At 41.0% G+C, this 13114-nt stretch overlaps 1 protein-coding gene across 1 annotated transcript in view; it reads left to right on the forward strand.

The window, feature by feature from the left end:
• Positions 1-10167, forward strand: part of RUNDC3A (RUN domain containing 3A) — a 28313-nt gene extending 18146 nt beyond the window's left edge. The window contains exons 6-11 of the mRNA XM_070766819.1: positions 379-459; positions 1114-1279; positions 2882-3039; positions 3253-3390; positions 6146-6252; positions 10025-10167. Of these exons, the coding sequence (XP_070622920.1) occupies positions 379-459; positions 1114-1279; positions 2882-3039; positions 3253-3390; positions 6146-6252; positions 10025-10167 (793 nt within the window). The remainder of the gene's footprint in view (positions 1-378; positions 460-1113; positions 1280-2881; positions 3040-3252; positions 3391-6145; positions 6253-10024) is intronic.
• Positions 10168-13114: the final 2947 nt, after the last annotated feature.

A 13114-nucleotide genomic window follows, 5' to 3' on the forward strand; every position in this document is an offset into this window, starting at 1 on the left:
CTCGTTTTTCTTTCCTTGACTTCTTTTATTGTTATTGTAATTTTACATTGTTGTGAGCCGCCCTAAATCCTTCAGGATTAGGCAGCATGGAAGTCAAATTAAACAAACAAACAACAAACAAACAAACAAACAAATTTTGTTAACTACACTTCTTGCATTGATCAGTTTGCATTTGAGATTTAGTATTGAATTGGATTGAGGAACGAAGGGGCATTCTTACCTAGTCTTGGTTGGTGGTGTGTGGGATGCTGTTTTGTTGTAGTGATGCGTGTGCCCAACTGATATTAGAACTGGGATACTGCCCTAAACTATCTATGGTAGATACTCCAAAGAGAGGGATCTTTAAATAATTAAATCCAATCTTGATTTGTTTTATAGTTTCTGCCTCAAAGGAGAAATTATGGATGGTAAGACACCAGTGGTTATCGACTATACTCCATACCTGAAGTTTACACAAAGGTAATGGGTTTTCCTAATGTTGCCTTGTGTCATTGGGATTAGGCTACACAGCTGGATGGCAGAAGGTTCTCCAACACTAGAAATGTAAACTTGATTGTTCAGAGTTGAAGATATGCATGTTTAATTTAAAGGGTAGTCTCCCATATTTTTTTTAAAGTAAGAACACCTTCTAAATTGGTTCCAAATGTATTACAAATTGGGTCATTATCATCATCATCATCATCATTGGAGAAGGTACTGAGATGGCAAAATTAATTATATCCTTTCTGATCATAAGTGTATAGGATGACAAGGAACAAATTATGAATGCCCCTGCATATTAGCAGATTCATTTATTTATCTGTAAAGATAAATAAATAGCAGAACAGGTAGAACATAATGCATTAACATTCTTTTTCTAAGTTAAATTTTTTTTAACGGAAGTTTTCAAAGTGGTATTCTTGGGACTTGAAATGATTAGATATATCTATGTCAGACAGGTACACAAGATATTCTTTGGGAAAAAACCTTGTAGAAACCCCTCTAGCCATTCTTATCAGGATCACTAAAATATAGCATTGCTGTTGTAAACTTGAGATGGAAATGGAAGACTTTAGCATGCAATTGTGCATTCCATTTCAGTCAGTTTTTTGCAGTAAACTTCAATCTCTCTAGTTATGATTACCTAAGTGATGAAGAGGACCGGCGCAGCCTGGAGAGCAGCACCAGTGAAGAGAGCTCTCCTGACCACCCGTACTTACCACTAGTGACTGCAGAAGACAGCTGGTACATTAAATGGCGCAAGATAGAGCAGAAGTTTCGCATCGTCTATGCCCAAAAGGTACCTGGTGTTCAAGCATGAGGTTAAGGCTATGAGAGTCAAACCTAGATGTCTCAAAAGGCATGGAAATGTTCATGGCTGCACATCTGAGATTGCAGCAAGCGTTAGAAATAGTGTTCCAGCCTCAGAGAGAGAGAGAACTGACAAAGGAACCCCTCCTATGCTCCATTGGACTTCTAAATTCAACTTTTTGAATTTTTTAAAAAAAATCAAAGGAATGTTTTCCAGGAGTGAGTGAGAATTTAATAGATCTAAACAAAACTTCCATGGGAAAGAGCTAATGGGTGCAGAGTAGATATGGAGAGGGATTTCTATACAACTGCCCCATATGGAAATTTTTTGCTCTTACCGTGGTATTTGTATTGGGGAAGAAACTTCCCACTGATAAAAATCAGATTCTGGGGTTCCTCTAAATTGGTGGTTTCAAATGTATTGGATTATGGGCAGTGTTCGATGACATAAAAATTGTAGCCCAATTCAATTGGAAGTCACCAGATTACAGTAAAGTTGCAATAGATTAAGATAGCTATCTGTTTAGAATCTGTAACCAATTCAGGAGTTAATTAAAGCATATTGGTTACCTTACCAGACAGACAATTCTTAATGTATGTTTAGTTTCTTCCTCCTCCTCTCAAGGAATACATCCAAGAAACAACATGTTAGGAAAGACTGTTCTAAAGCCTTGAATATAATTAACTCCGCAAAATAATTTTTGCCAGGCTTTAAATCATTTCATAGCTCCTATTGCTATGTCCTAAAGGCACATAATTTTGGATTATATGATAAAGAAATTCCCCGGAAGTGTTCTTTATGTTTCCCCTTGTCAAAAACACAATTGGGAACATACCGTATCTTCTGCATTGTGGTCACCTAAACTTTGAAATGTCTTTTTAAAGGATTATCTGGTATAGAAAATGTATATTTTGGTGCAATATGTTTAAATTTGCTTTCTAAAGTCTTATACTTGCTAAGATTTTTAGCTACCTATTGATTTTATTAATTTATTACTACTAGTTTTGGAATGCTAGAGAGTTGAGTCCTAATACAACTTTTGAAGGTTATTAAATCAATTGTCTAAAAAAAGAGGTTAGCAGTTCATGGACAAGACGTTTGGCGGGCCCCAGGGGAAGAGCCTTCTCTGTGGCGGCACCGGCCCTCTGGAATCAACTCCCCCCGGAGATTAGAATGGCCCCCACCCTCCTTGTCTTTCGCAAGTTACTCAAGACCCACCTATATCACCAGGCATGGGGGAATTAAGACATCTCCCCCAGGCCTTCTTATATTTTATGTTTGGTATGTATGTACTTTATTGTATGGTTTTTAAATTGTTGGGGTTTTTTAATGTAATTTTATGATTAGATTTGTTCTATTGTTATACTGTTTTTATTGTTGTTGTGAGCTGCCCCGAGTCTTCGGAGAGGGGCGGCATACAAATCTAATAAATTGAATTGAATTGAATTGAATTTTTTAAAATTCTTACTTATTGGCTGTTTTTGCAGTTTACCCCAATAATCCATTAATTTTGTGGTGATTTCATTGTATTACTGCATAGGAATTATTCTTTTTCTCCCTTCCCGCATTCCCTCATTTTCTGTCCCCCAGGGCTATCTAGAAGAGCTAGTTCGGTTGAGAGAGTCACAACTCAAGGATCTGGAGGCAGAGAACAAACGACTGAAATTAAGGCTGGAAGAGGTGAAGGTGCAGAATCAGTTGGAGAAACAGGAATTGGAAGGGATTATTCTGGAACTGCAAGAGCAGCTGTAAGTAAGATCCAACCCCATACACCGTCCTTGCCAGTAATAAATAGACCCAAATGGGAGGGTGGGTTTTGGGGTTTTTTTTCTGGTTAAAACTGGATTCTGAGTCAAGTGGGAGGAGGGACACAATGATATTTTTCTGGTTCTTTGCCTTAAGATGACAGGTTGCATTTCCTCCTCCTCAATCAGATTTCCCTCTTCCTGCTCTGCCCTCAGAACGGGCCTCGTTCCTTCCGACAACAGCCAGTTTGTCCAACTCTCCAAGGAGATGTCTGCGCCCTTGGTGAACCAGTGGCCTTCTTTGGGTACTCTGAACAGTAATGAAAGCCATGCAGAAGCCAAGATATTCAGGAGGTCAGTATGTGTCTAAAAAATGTAACCTTTTCTCTTGCATTCTCGGCACAATGGCTGAAAACCTGTGTGTTCTGTCGGGCTCTCTGGTACACTCCTCCCCAAAATTCACAGGTACAAATTTCAGACACACAAACGTTTGAAAATTCAAAACAATGTTATTTATAAGGAAAATTCACTTAAGCTAAGCCCTCTTTCTGTAGAGCAAAGAGCACTCGTCTCCAAACAAACTGGTAATTTGTACAAGTCCTTTATCAGTTCTGTGATACTTAGCTTGCAGCTGTGAGGCAATTCACAGTCCTTCTTCTTTCACAAAGTGAAACACACTTTGCTCTGGTTTAGTTTCAAAGCGGGGAAAAAGCAGCACACAAAAAGTCAAAGTCAGTAAAGCAGTCATGAAACACAATGATCAGATAATCCTCAATGGCCAAACCCACAGGCTGCTATTTATAGCAGCCTCACTAATCACCACAGCCCCACCCAACCACAGGTGGCCTCATTTTCTTTGATAATAATATCTCAGTTGTTTTTACCTATGCATCGCTCTCCGCATGCGTGGCTGTATCATTAACTCTTGTTCTGGATCCAAGGAGGAGCTAGATAATTGATCTCCTTCTGAGCTGTCTGCCATCATTGCATTTGCCCTGTCTCCTCCTCCCTGTCACTCATGTCTTCTTGGTCAGAGGAGCCTTCATCAGCAGATTCCACCGGAGGCAAAACAGGCCTGCAGCATCTGGATGTCTCCCCCACATCCACAGTCCTTGGGGCAGGAGCTGGGCCAGAGCTAACCACAACACTGTGGGACATGTTTCCTCCATTTTAAGACAAGAAATAAGTTTAATTTTTTTCAGTAAGTTTAAAATTCATGGAAAATAATTTAATCTTTCTCCCAGTTTCTGTTTTCATCACTGACTTGCTTGTCACAGCCCTTCACGTGCCCCAGAATTTTTGTAGCATCTTTCCACTAAAATAAAGTGACCAGATCATAACTTCGGTAAAGCGGGACACCATTGATGGGGGAGGGAGGATGGACGACTGAAAAATCTCTGGAACACCGGAGAGGTGCGCGCTTGCTCTCTTCTCCAACCCTCTGATAACTCTCTTTCTCTTTCTTGGTCATGCGCAAAGCAACACATAGCCAGAGTTTCGGGCCACTGCTTCATTTTTCTATTTCCCCATAAAATAATTCAGAACAGTTGTAATAATTATAAGGATAGTAATAATCTGCATATAACCATGCAGCAGAGTCTTCAGTTTGCACAGTAGATGTTGTCTTTTCATTTCTTTTACCATTGCTGGCTTTATTAAGTTTTTCAACCTGCCTCTGTAATTTGGCCGCGCAGGCCTGGGCTCTGAGGCACCGCTTCTTTTCCCGCTCGAGTCAGCTCCGCAGGCGCTCAACTCCGCTTCAAGTGCAGCCACTTTCTCCCGCAGGGAAGCCACCCGAGACTCACCAGCTGCCTTGGCCATCCTGTCTCTCTCTCTCCCTATGAGGGAGCACAGCATCGGCTGCTCAGTGATGAGCCAGGCAGGCTGAGAAGCAGCGGCATCAGTGCCTCTTCAGCAGTCTCGCCACCACGGCCTCCACAATGTCCCTCGCGCCCATTGCAGCCCCCCAGTGTGGAAGCTGAGCTGCTTGCTGGGTGATCCCTTCAACCCATGTGATCACACGGGAAGCAGCTCCAATGCCATCTCCAGCGGTGTTCAAGCCGCTGGCTGGTATGTCTTTTTTTAAAAATTGGGACTTTTTAAAAATGCCGTGGGATGCAGGACAAATTGGTAAAAATCAGGGCTGTCCGCCAAAAGCGAAACGTCTGGTCACCTTACACTAAAACATTACCTTTGTTCCACATCTAATTCTCTTATTTGCTCAGTCTAGGATTAGGTCAACTTAAATAATTGAACCATAATAAATCCTTTCTAACCAAGGATGGGCTTCAAAAAATTTAGCAAGGGGTTCTCAATTGCTGAGTGGGCATGACCATGGTGGGTATAGTCTAATCAGCCACCTGCACCACAGGTGGCCTCATTTTCTCTTGTAATAATCCTTCAGTTGTTGTCTCCTGTGCATCACTCTACACATGCGTGGATATGTCACTAATTCTTGTTCAGAATCCAAGGATGATACAGATTATTGATCTCCTCCTGGGCTGTCTGCCAAACTCCCCTCTTCCCTGTCACTCATGCTTCCTTGGTCGGAGGAGGCTTCGTCGGCAGATTCCATCGGGAGCAAAACAGGCCTGCGGCAGGTGGATGTTTCCCCCACATCCACCTGCACATTCCTTGGGGCAGGAGCTGGGCCAGAGCTAACCACAACACATAGGTTGCCTTGTTTTAAGATGTGCCTCCTGTACATATCAGAATTATATAGCCATGGGATGTTTTTCTGGCAACCTGCTCCAGTCTTTCCATATCAAGTCTTGGCATGGATACTTTTGAAATTATGAGACCAAGTTATGATCCCTTTAAACATGGCTCACATGATGGGCATGACCAAGGTCAATTATAAGCCAATTGCAAAAAAAGAAAAATTCAAAGTGAAGATGCTTCCAGGATGCACTTTCATTCCCCCCTCCCCTCCGATAGATGGTCATTTACAAACAAAGCAGTAGTTTGCAACCACTCACTATTTCTATCATTTATATATTAAAACGAGGAGGTGGCAGATCTCAACATTTATCAGAATACCATGCTGATTATGTACACATTCTGGGATTTAGTTCAGAGATGTCTCCCAATTCTTTTCCTTTTTTTCCAGGCACAGCTTCATGAGCACAGATCAACTCTCCACAGAAATAAGCTTGAGTTCTGATTCACAACGGATGGGCGAAGGGAAGCATGAAGGGGAACCTTGGGGGCCACTGGGTAAGAATTTACATGGTCTTGGGGAAATATCTGTGATTGGAGTTGTACAAAGCCCTTGTGTCATTTCATTTGGCTTAACATTTTCTAGACCAAGTCATCTGTGGTTTAGTATTTGTTAACCCCCAAAAGGTTTATTATTATTATTTTTTTAAAAAGACATAACACAGCTTGTCATTTGTTTGTTTGTTTGTTTGTTTGTTTGTTTATTTATTTATTTGTTTGTTTGTTTGTTTGTTTGTTTGTTTGTTTATTTATTTGATTTGATTTGATATGATATGATTTGATTTGATTTGAATGCCGCCCCCCTCCGGAGACTCGGAGCGGCTAACAGCAACAATAAAACAGTGTACAATAGTAATCTAATACTAAAAACGATTAAAAACCCATTAATATAAAAACCAGACATACATAGATACATACCATGCATAGAATTGTAAAGGCCTAGGGGGAAAGAGGATCTCAATTCCCCCATGCCTGACGGCAGAGGTGGGTTTTATGCCCTTTGCCCTTCACATTTTCTTTTCCCTTCTATATATGTGAATGCTGGCTCCAATGAAGGGCTACCAAATTTTTTACTACCACACTGTGAGCGTGGCTTAGGCAGGATGCCCTTCATTTTCTTTCAACATCTTTCAGTGCAAATTGGGTGCTCTGGGGTCCATTGTTTTGCTACCCCACTGCGTTCCCCACCATCTGGGCAGCAGCCCATCCCTGGCTAACTCCCACAGACAACATTTATTAAATTTATAGGCCACTCATCTCCCTGATAAGAGAGTTCTGAAAAGGGGCATTGGTCTTACCTGATAACGCCTATTCTTCGTAGGGTAGAGCAAACTCTAAAAAGGGGATGGTACTGTCCCTTCAGCTAATGAGGACTGAGTCTGTCAAATTGTAAATCTTCATCGTCCCGCTCTTTGATGAAGAACAAAGGACAGACTCGGTGTGTAGCTCTCAAAGTCAGAACAAGGTAGAAGATAACAATTTGTCTCCCCAAAGGCCAGACTAGACTAACTTTAGGTGGGATTAGAGGTTAGTTCCACCCTATGAGAAGAGGTGTATCAGGTAAGGCCAATGCCTCTTTTCCAAACTGGGTGGAGCCAACTTCCAAGAATGGGACATATCAAAGCAGTCTATCTGTTGATTGGACTAAGTCTGGCTGGCTTCCCCAGTCTGTGGCACCACACATTGGAGGACTCTGCAACCAAACACCACCTCAGACGTTGCAAAAACTTCAATTTTGTAGTGATGGATAAAGGTACTTGGAGAAACCCAATTGGCTGCCTGGTAAATCTCCTCAATGGACGCCTGAGTGGATTACGCCACCGTTGTTGCAGCACTACAGATTGGGTGTGCCATCACTTTGGTCGGTCATAGCAAGGACTGCAGGTCATATTGTGCTATGCAGCCAGTGCCCGACGTTGGAGGAGGATGCCTTTTGTCTCAAGGAAGTGAGTTGAAAGGAGAGGGAAAGCATCTCTGTTCTGTGCAGGGTGGAAGTTTGCCTCTCTAGTGAATGCGAAGGATGGGTGCAAAAATTAGGCAGGACAATTTCCAGGGTTCTTTGAGAATAAAAGTTTATTTTCAGAACAAATGTGGGGTCTGATCACTCGATCAGAATGAAACAGACAGAGATCCCCCCTGACTGATAAGGCAGCAAGCTCAGAGATTCTTGGTAAATCCACAGTAACTGAATTTAAACATGCCTGGGATATACATATATCCATCCTAAGATAAAATACAGGAAATAGTATAAGGGCAGACTAGATGGACCATGAGGTCTTTTTCTGCCGTCAATCTTCTATGTTTCTATGAAGTAATCGCCACAAGGAATGTCACCTTACAGATAAGGTCGCAAAGTGAAGTGGTCCTCGTGGGCTTGTAGGGGCCTCCCGTCAGCAAAAGGAGAACCTTCAAAAGGTCTCAGGTTGGGTACCGATGAATGACAGGGGGACACAAATTTACAACCCCTTTCAAGAACCTGCACAACAGGAAATGTTGTGATAAGGAGTCTAGAGAGCCACAAGGCAAAACAGAAGAGAGCGCTGCCACCTGATGGCAGTGTGTGTTGGGTGAAAAACCCTTGTTAAGGCCATGCCGCAAACACTTGAGGACGTTGTCAATAGACAGATCAACAGGAGAATATCCTTCCTTTGAGCACCAGGAGCAAAAAAATATTCCAGATGGCCGAATAAATTCTTTTGATGGACAGCTTTCTGGAAGTCTAGATGGTCTGAATGATACTGTCAGGCACATTCAGTCATCTTAGAGTGCTCCGCTCAAGCGCCATGTAGGCAGTTGGTACCACTGGGTGTCCAGTGAATCACTGACCTCTGGAAGAGCAATGATTGGCAGAATTCTCCAAGGCTGGCAGATGGACATGGATTTCAAATCCATAAACCAGGTCTCCGGGGCCAGTAAGGGGCAAGGAGCAGTACTTCAGCCCTCTTCCTCCAAGATTTTCATGATGACCTTGGGGAGGAGAGGCAGAGGGAGAAATGCATATAGCAGGCCTGCTGGCCAACTGCAGTAGAGAGCATCTGCATGCACCACGCCATGGGTCTGGAATCGAGTGAAATACTTGGGCAGCTTGATTTTATTCAGGGTGGCGAAGAGGTCCACCACCGGCAGACCAAACCAGCTCACCAGGGCTTGGAAGAGGAAAGAAATGCTGCCTTCGCTCTGGGCAGCGACTGTCTTCCTCCTCTTTTTCTTCCTCCTCCTCCCACCCAAATTCCAAGCTTTTATTTCTTTCCTAATGGGTTTGCACGCATTATTTGCTTTTACATTGATTCCTATGGGAAAAATTGCTTCTACCAACAAACTTTTCTACTTAAGAACCTGGTCATGGAACAAATTAAGTTCTTAAGTAGAGGTACCACTGTATGTAGCAATAAGCCTTATACCTTCAGATATTAATCTAGTCCAGTTTTTAAGCAAATACAAGCTCACACATCATACAATTTGCAATATTTGATCTGATGTGGCAAAAGAGTGCTAAAAACTTTGCAGACTGATTAGCAAAGATTTAACATTCCCATATAATACCGTATTTCCCCGAAAATAAGATCTTGTCTTATATTTTTTTTTTGAACACTGAAATAAGTGCTTGGCCTTATTGCCATGCACTCAAAAGCCCGACTGGGCTTATTATCAGGGGATGTCTTATTTTGGGGACAACAGGGTATATGCAATATATAAGATTGAATTAACTATTGAATTATTGAAGGTGGGGCTAAGTGCCTGCCATATGCAGCCTCAGACTCTTCAAAAGTTATCAATAGATTTCTTTTGTAAGTAGAAATTCAACACACAAGGTACGTTTTGGCTTTAATCTAGCTGCTCCTATGGGTACAGTCAGGTACGCAGTACCGGTAATAAAATTTTGATTTCTTTTCCTTTTTTCCCTTCTGGGCTCTGGGTATGTTTTTCCAATCACAGTAAACAAGGCTGAATGTGTATAATTTTAGAAGAGTTGTGTGTGCGTGTATGTATACAAACACTTTATATGGTAGATTATCAGGAGTGGGCTACTGCCCGGATGGGGGTGGGTGGGAAATGCAGTGGGGTTGCAAAAATGGAGCTCCACCCCAGAACACCCAATTTGCACTGAAAGATGTTGAAACAAAATGCATAAGGCACGTCTACAGTGTGGTAATGAAACTTTTGGTAGCCCATCACTGGCTGCACCCCTTGCTGGAGTAAAGGCCAGCCATGTTCTCAAGAGGTGGTCTACACTCATTTTAAAGCCCTCCCTCTCTTTTTCTCTTTGCAGGGAAGGACCCAACTCCATCCATGTTGGGCCTCTGTGGATCTTTGGCCTCTCTGCCTAGCTGCAAGTCTTTAGCTAGCCTAAAATCCAACGAGTGTCTGGTGAGCGACAGCATAGAGCCTAGCCCTACTCATAGTCCCAGCTGAGAAAGTGGCAGACTATCCTCATAAATCTTGAAAATGTCTATGAATGAGATTTTGGGTGGACAAAACATCTTGAGTCAAGCCCCTCTGGCCTGATTCCAGGAGGTGGGGGAGGGCAACTGAACCATTTATCCAGCTTGACGCAAAAGGAAAATGTGTCTGCTTACTCATCAAAATATTCTTAGAAACCCAGACTTTCTTCCTTAAATTGGGAACAGAGAAAATAAAATATGAGAAAGCACCCCCTGTGTCAAAAAATGGAAGGATTGGCAACAGAAAGCAACATGATGCTGTATATATGTAATGTATATTATATATGGCCGAGATTGCCAAAAGGTGGCTGCCTCTGCAAAACAACATTTAAGAAAAAAATCCTCTAAATGTCTATTGCTAGAGGCAGAAAGAGAGATCTCTACAAGTTGGAATCTGCTGCACATTGTTCAATGTGAAGATTTGCACAATGGACAAGGAAAGGTCCTGTATCTGCCCCTTTCATTGAAGTGAATGCTCTGTGATTTGTGTTCCTAAAAACAGCATTTTGAGACTTAGTTGTGGGAAGGGAGATAATTTGTCACCCATCTTAAACCCACTGCCGCACTTCAAGGACAGTTGCAGAATCTGTTTTGGTTAATCGTATTACAGAAAGGGGATTCAAGGCAGCTTCAGATTCCTGGATAACTTTGCAGCACAAGAATCATTTTTGTGTCTTCCTTGGTCCTGCCATTCTTGAATGAGTCTACTTCAAACATGTTTCTCCTGCATGTTGCTATCCCATTGGAAATTTCTGCTATAGGAACAGAACATTGGAAGTTGAAGAACCAATATTTATATCTACACTTTTGATCTGTGCCATAGTTCTGAAGCAGGAAGACAAACATTAAGAATCTACTCCAGGATAAATCAGGATCATCATTGGTCAGAACTGAGAAACTGACTGGTACTACCTAGTGAGATTGTTAGAACAGACATTAAATCAAATTAAGGAGTTCTCAGACAATGCTTGCTGATGCTTATTTTCTGGTAACAAATTCAGACTGGGTTTTTAAATTCTGCAGTCACTAACAATTTCCAAGAGGGACAAATTGTGTCAAGAATGGAACAAGTCACTTAGTCTTCAAGTAAACACACTTCTCAATGGTTATGTGTAAGAGCTTCTTCCCATAACCTTGTAATAATGACAGTGTTGTCAAAATTCCAAAGCCATAGCTGAAAACCTTTGATATGTCTATGTGGACGGTAAGGAAATTCATATTTTTCCCATTTCAAGTACTGAGAGATAAACTGCCTGTGCTTATGAGCATTGCAAACTTATCCTATGTTGCTAGTTACAGCTTGTGTACGTTTAGAGCACTGATTCGACTGAACCAGGCAAACTCTGTTTTAGCATCATACATCTTCTCATAAGCTATTGCCTGCATATTGCTGAAAGAATGGGGAATTACTCAAGATCAATTGATAAGCTGATGGTGGATGCACGAAACTCAATAGTTTCCCATTGCAAAGGTTATTTAGGAGAATATTATCCCAGTGCAACATTTCCTAGTATTAGACTATGTAAATCTTCTGAGGCTCACTATATATGACAGAAGCAGCAATGGAACATCTGCAATCATCATGTCATATAAGATTTCCTATGGCTGTTAAAATAGATTCAACTCATACTAAGACCTATCTTCAGTGTTTCTAAAGTTCAAGGCTGAGAATCGTTTGGTCTTAGCCAATATACATTACCACTGCTCAGGCATGAAAATGTGTTGCTCAGACACTATACTTTTCCGCCCACACCGGAAAAAATATTAGAGGGAACATTGATTACCAGCTCTCAAAACCAAAACTGGGTTAAAATAAATGTCCAGGGCCCAGCAATAATAATCTGCTTGTTGGGTGAGGAAAAAGTCATTAAAATGTTTAAGAGTGAAGGAAGCCATACAGAAGCCAAAAGGAATGTATTACATCATATCCCAAACTATCCACCATCAGATTCTCCCATTTGGAAAATATGAACTATATGAGCAACAGAAAGTTAAAATAACTTCTTCCTTATCGACTACATATTTCGCCCCTTAAAACATTTTTATTTGCATTTTTTAAAATCCTCTAATATATAAAGAATGCTATTGTATCCATTTATTTGCACTTCTTTCATGCCAGTGGTCTCATCTACTAGCCTCATGTGCAGCAACTATTGTACTTTGGGGTGCTCAAAATTTTAACAACTTACACGGTAGCGATAAGGAAGGTTTCAGCTTGCTGAAAAAATACTATTAGAGACTTAATGATTTACTATTGGTATTGCAAAGACATATGATCTACATACACTAACCTTGTTCACAAATGACTAAATGTGGCCGGGTTTATCCATTACACTCACACATCAGTTGAGTTTACATCTTATATTAAAGCAAACTTGAATTTAGCCTGGTCTACCATGTTTTGCAGACTCATGCACTAAAACCATGTTTCCTCTTCTTGTTCGTACAATAAAATATATTTATGGGTAAATCTAATGAATCAGCATGTCATAGTGAGACAAAAATAAACACTCGAGATTTTATTTAGGAATTAAATGCCTCCCTCTAATCATGGCAGTTCTCAAGTGATAAAGAGTTTTAAAAATTAAAGACATCCTTTTTGTTGCCGGAGGCCACATGGCAGTATGTGTGCCATTTGTTTGGTCCTACAAAGTACAGGGGACAAGATTTTATCCTCATGGATAAAACTGATGATTGAGATGGATGACATAATTTTTAAAATAATGTATCATGCTATTCCCTTATGGGGTAAAGAAACAAAAAAGTATTAGAAAAATTAAGCCAAAGTAATTAAGTACTGGAATTTTTTTTCTTTCTTTCTTTCTTTCTTTCTTTCTTTCCTTCTTTCTTTCAGACTGGGTTTTTAAATTCTGCAGTCACTAACAATTTCAAGAGGGACAAATTGTGTCAAGAATGGA

The sequence above is a fragment of the Erythrolamprus reginae genome, chromosome Z, assembly GCF_031021105.1.
Source record: "Erythrolamprus reginae isolate rEryReg1 chromosome Z, rEryReg1.hap1, whole genome shotgun sequence".
NCBI lineage: Eukaryota > Metazoa > Chordata > Lepidosauria > Squamata > Dipsadidae > Erythrolamprus > Erythrolamprus reginae.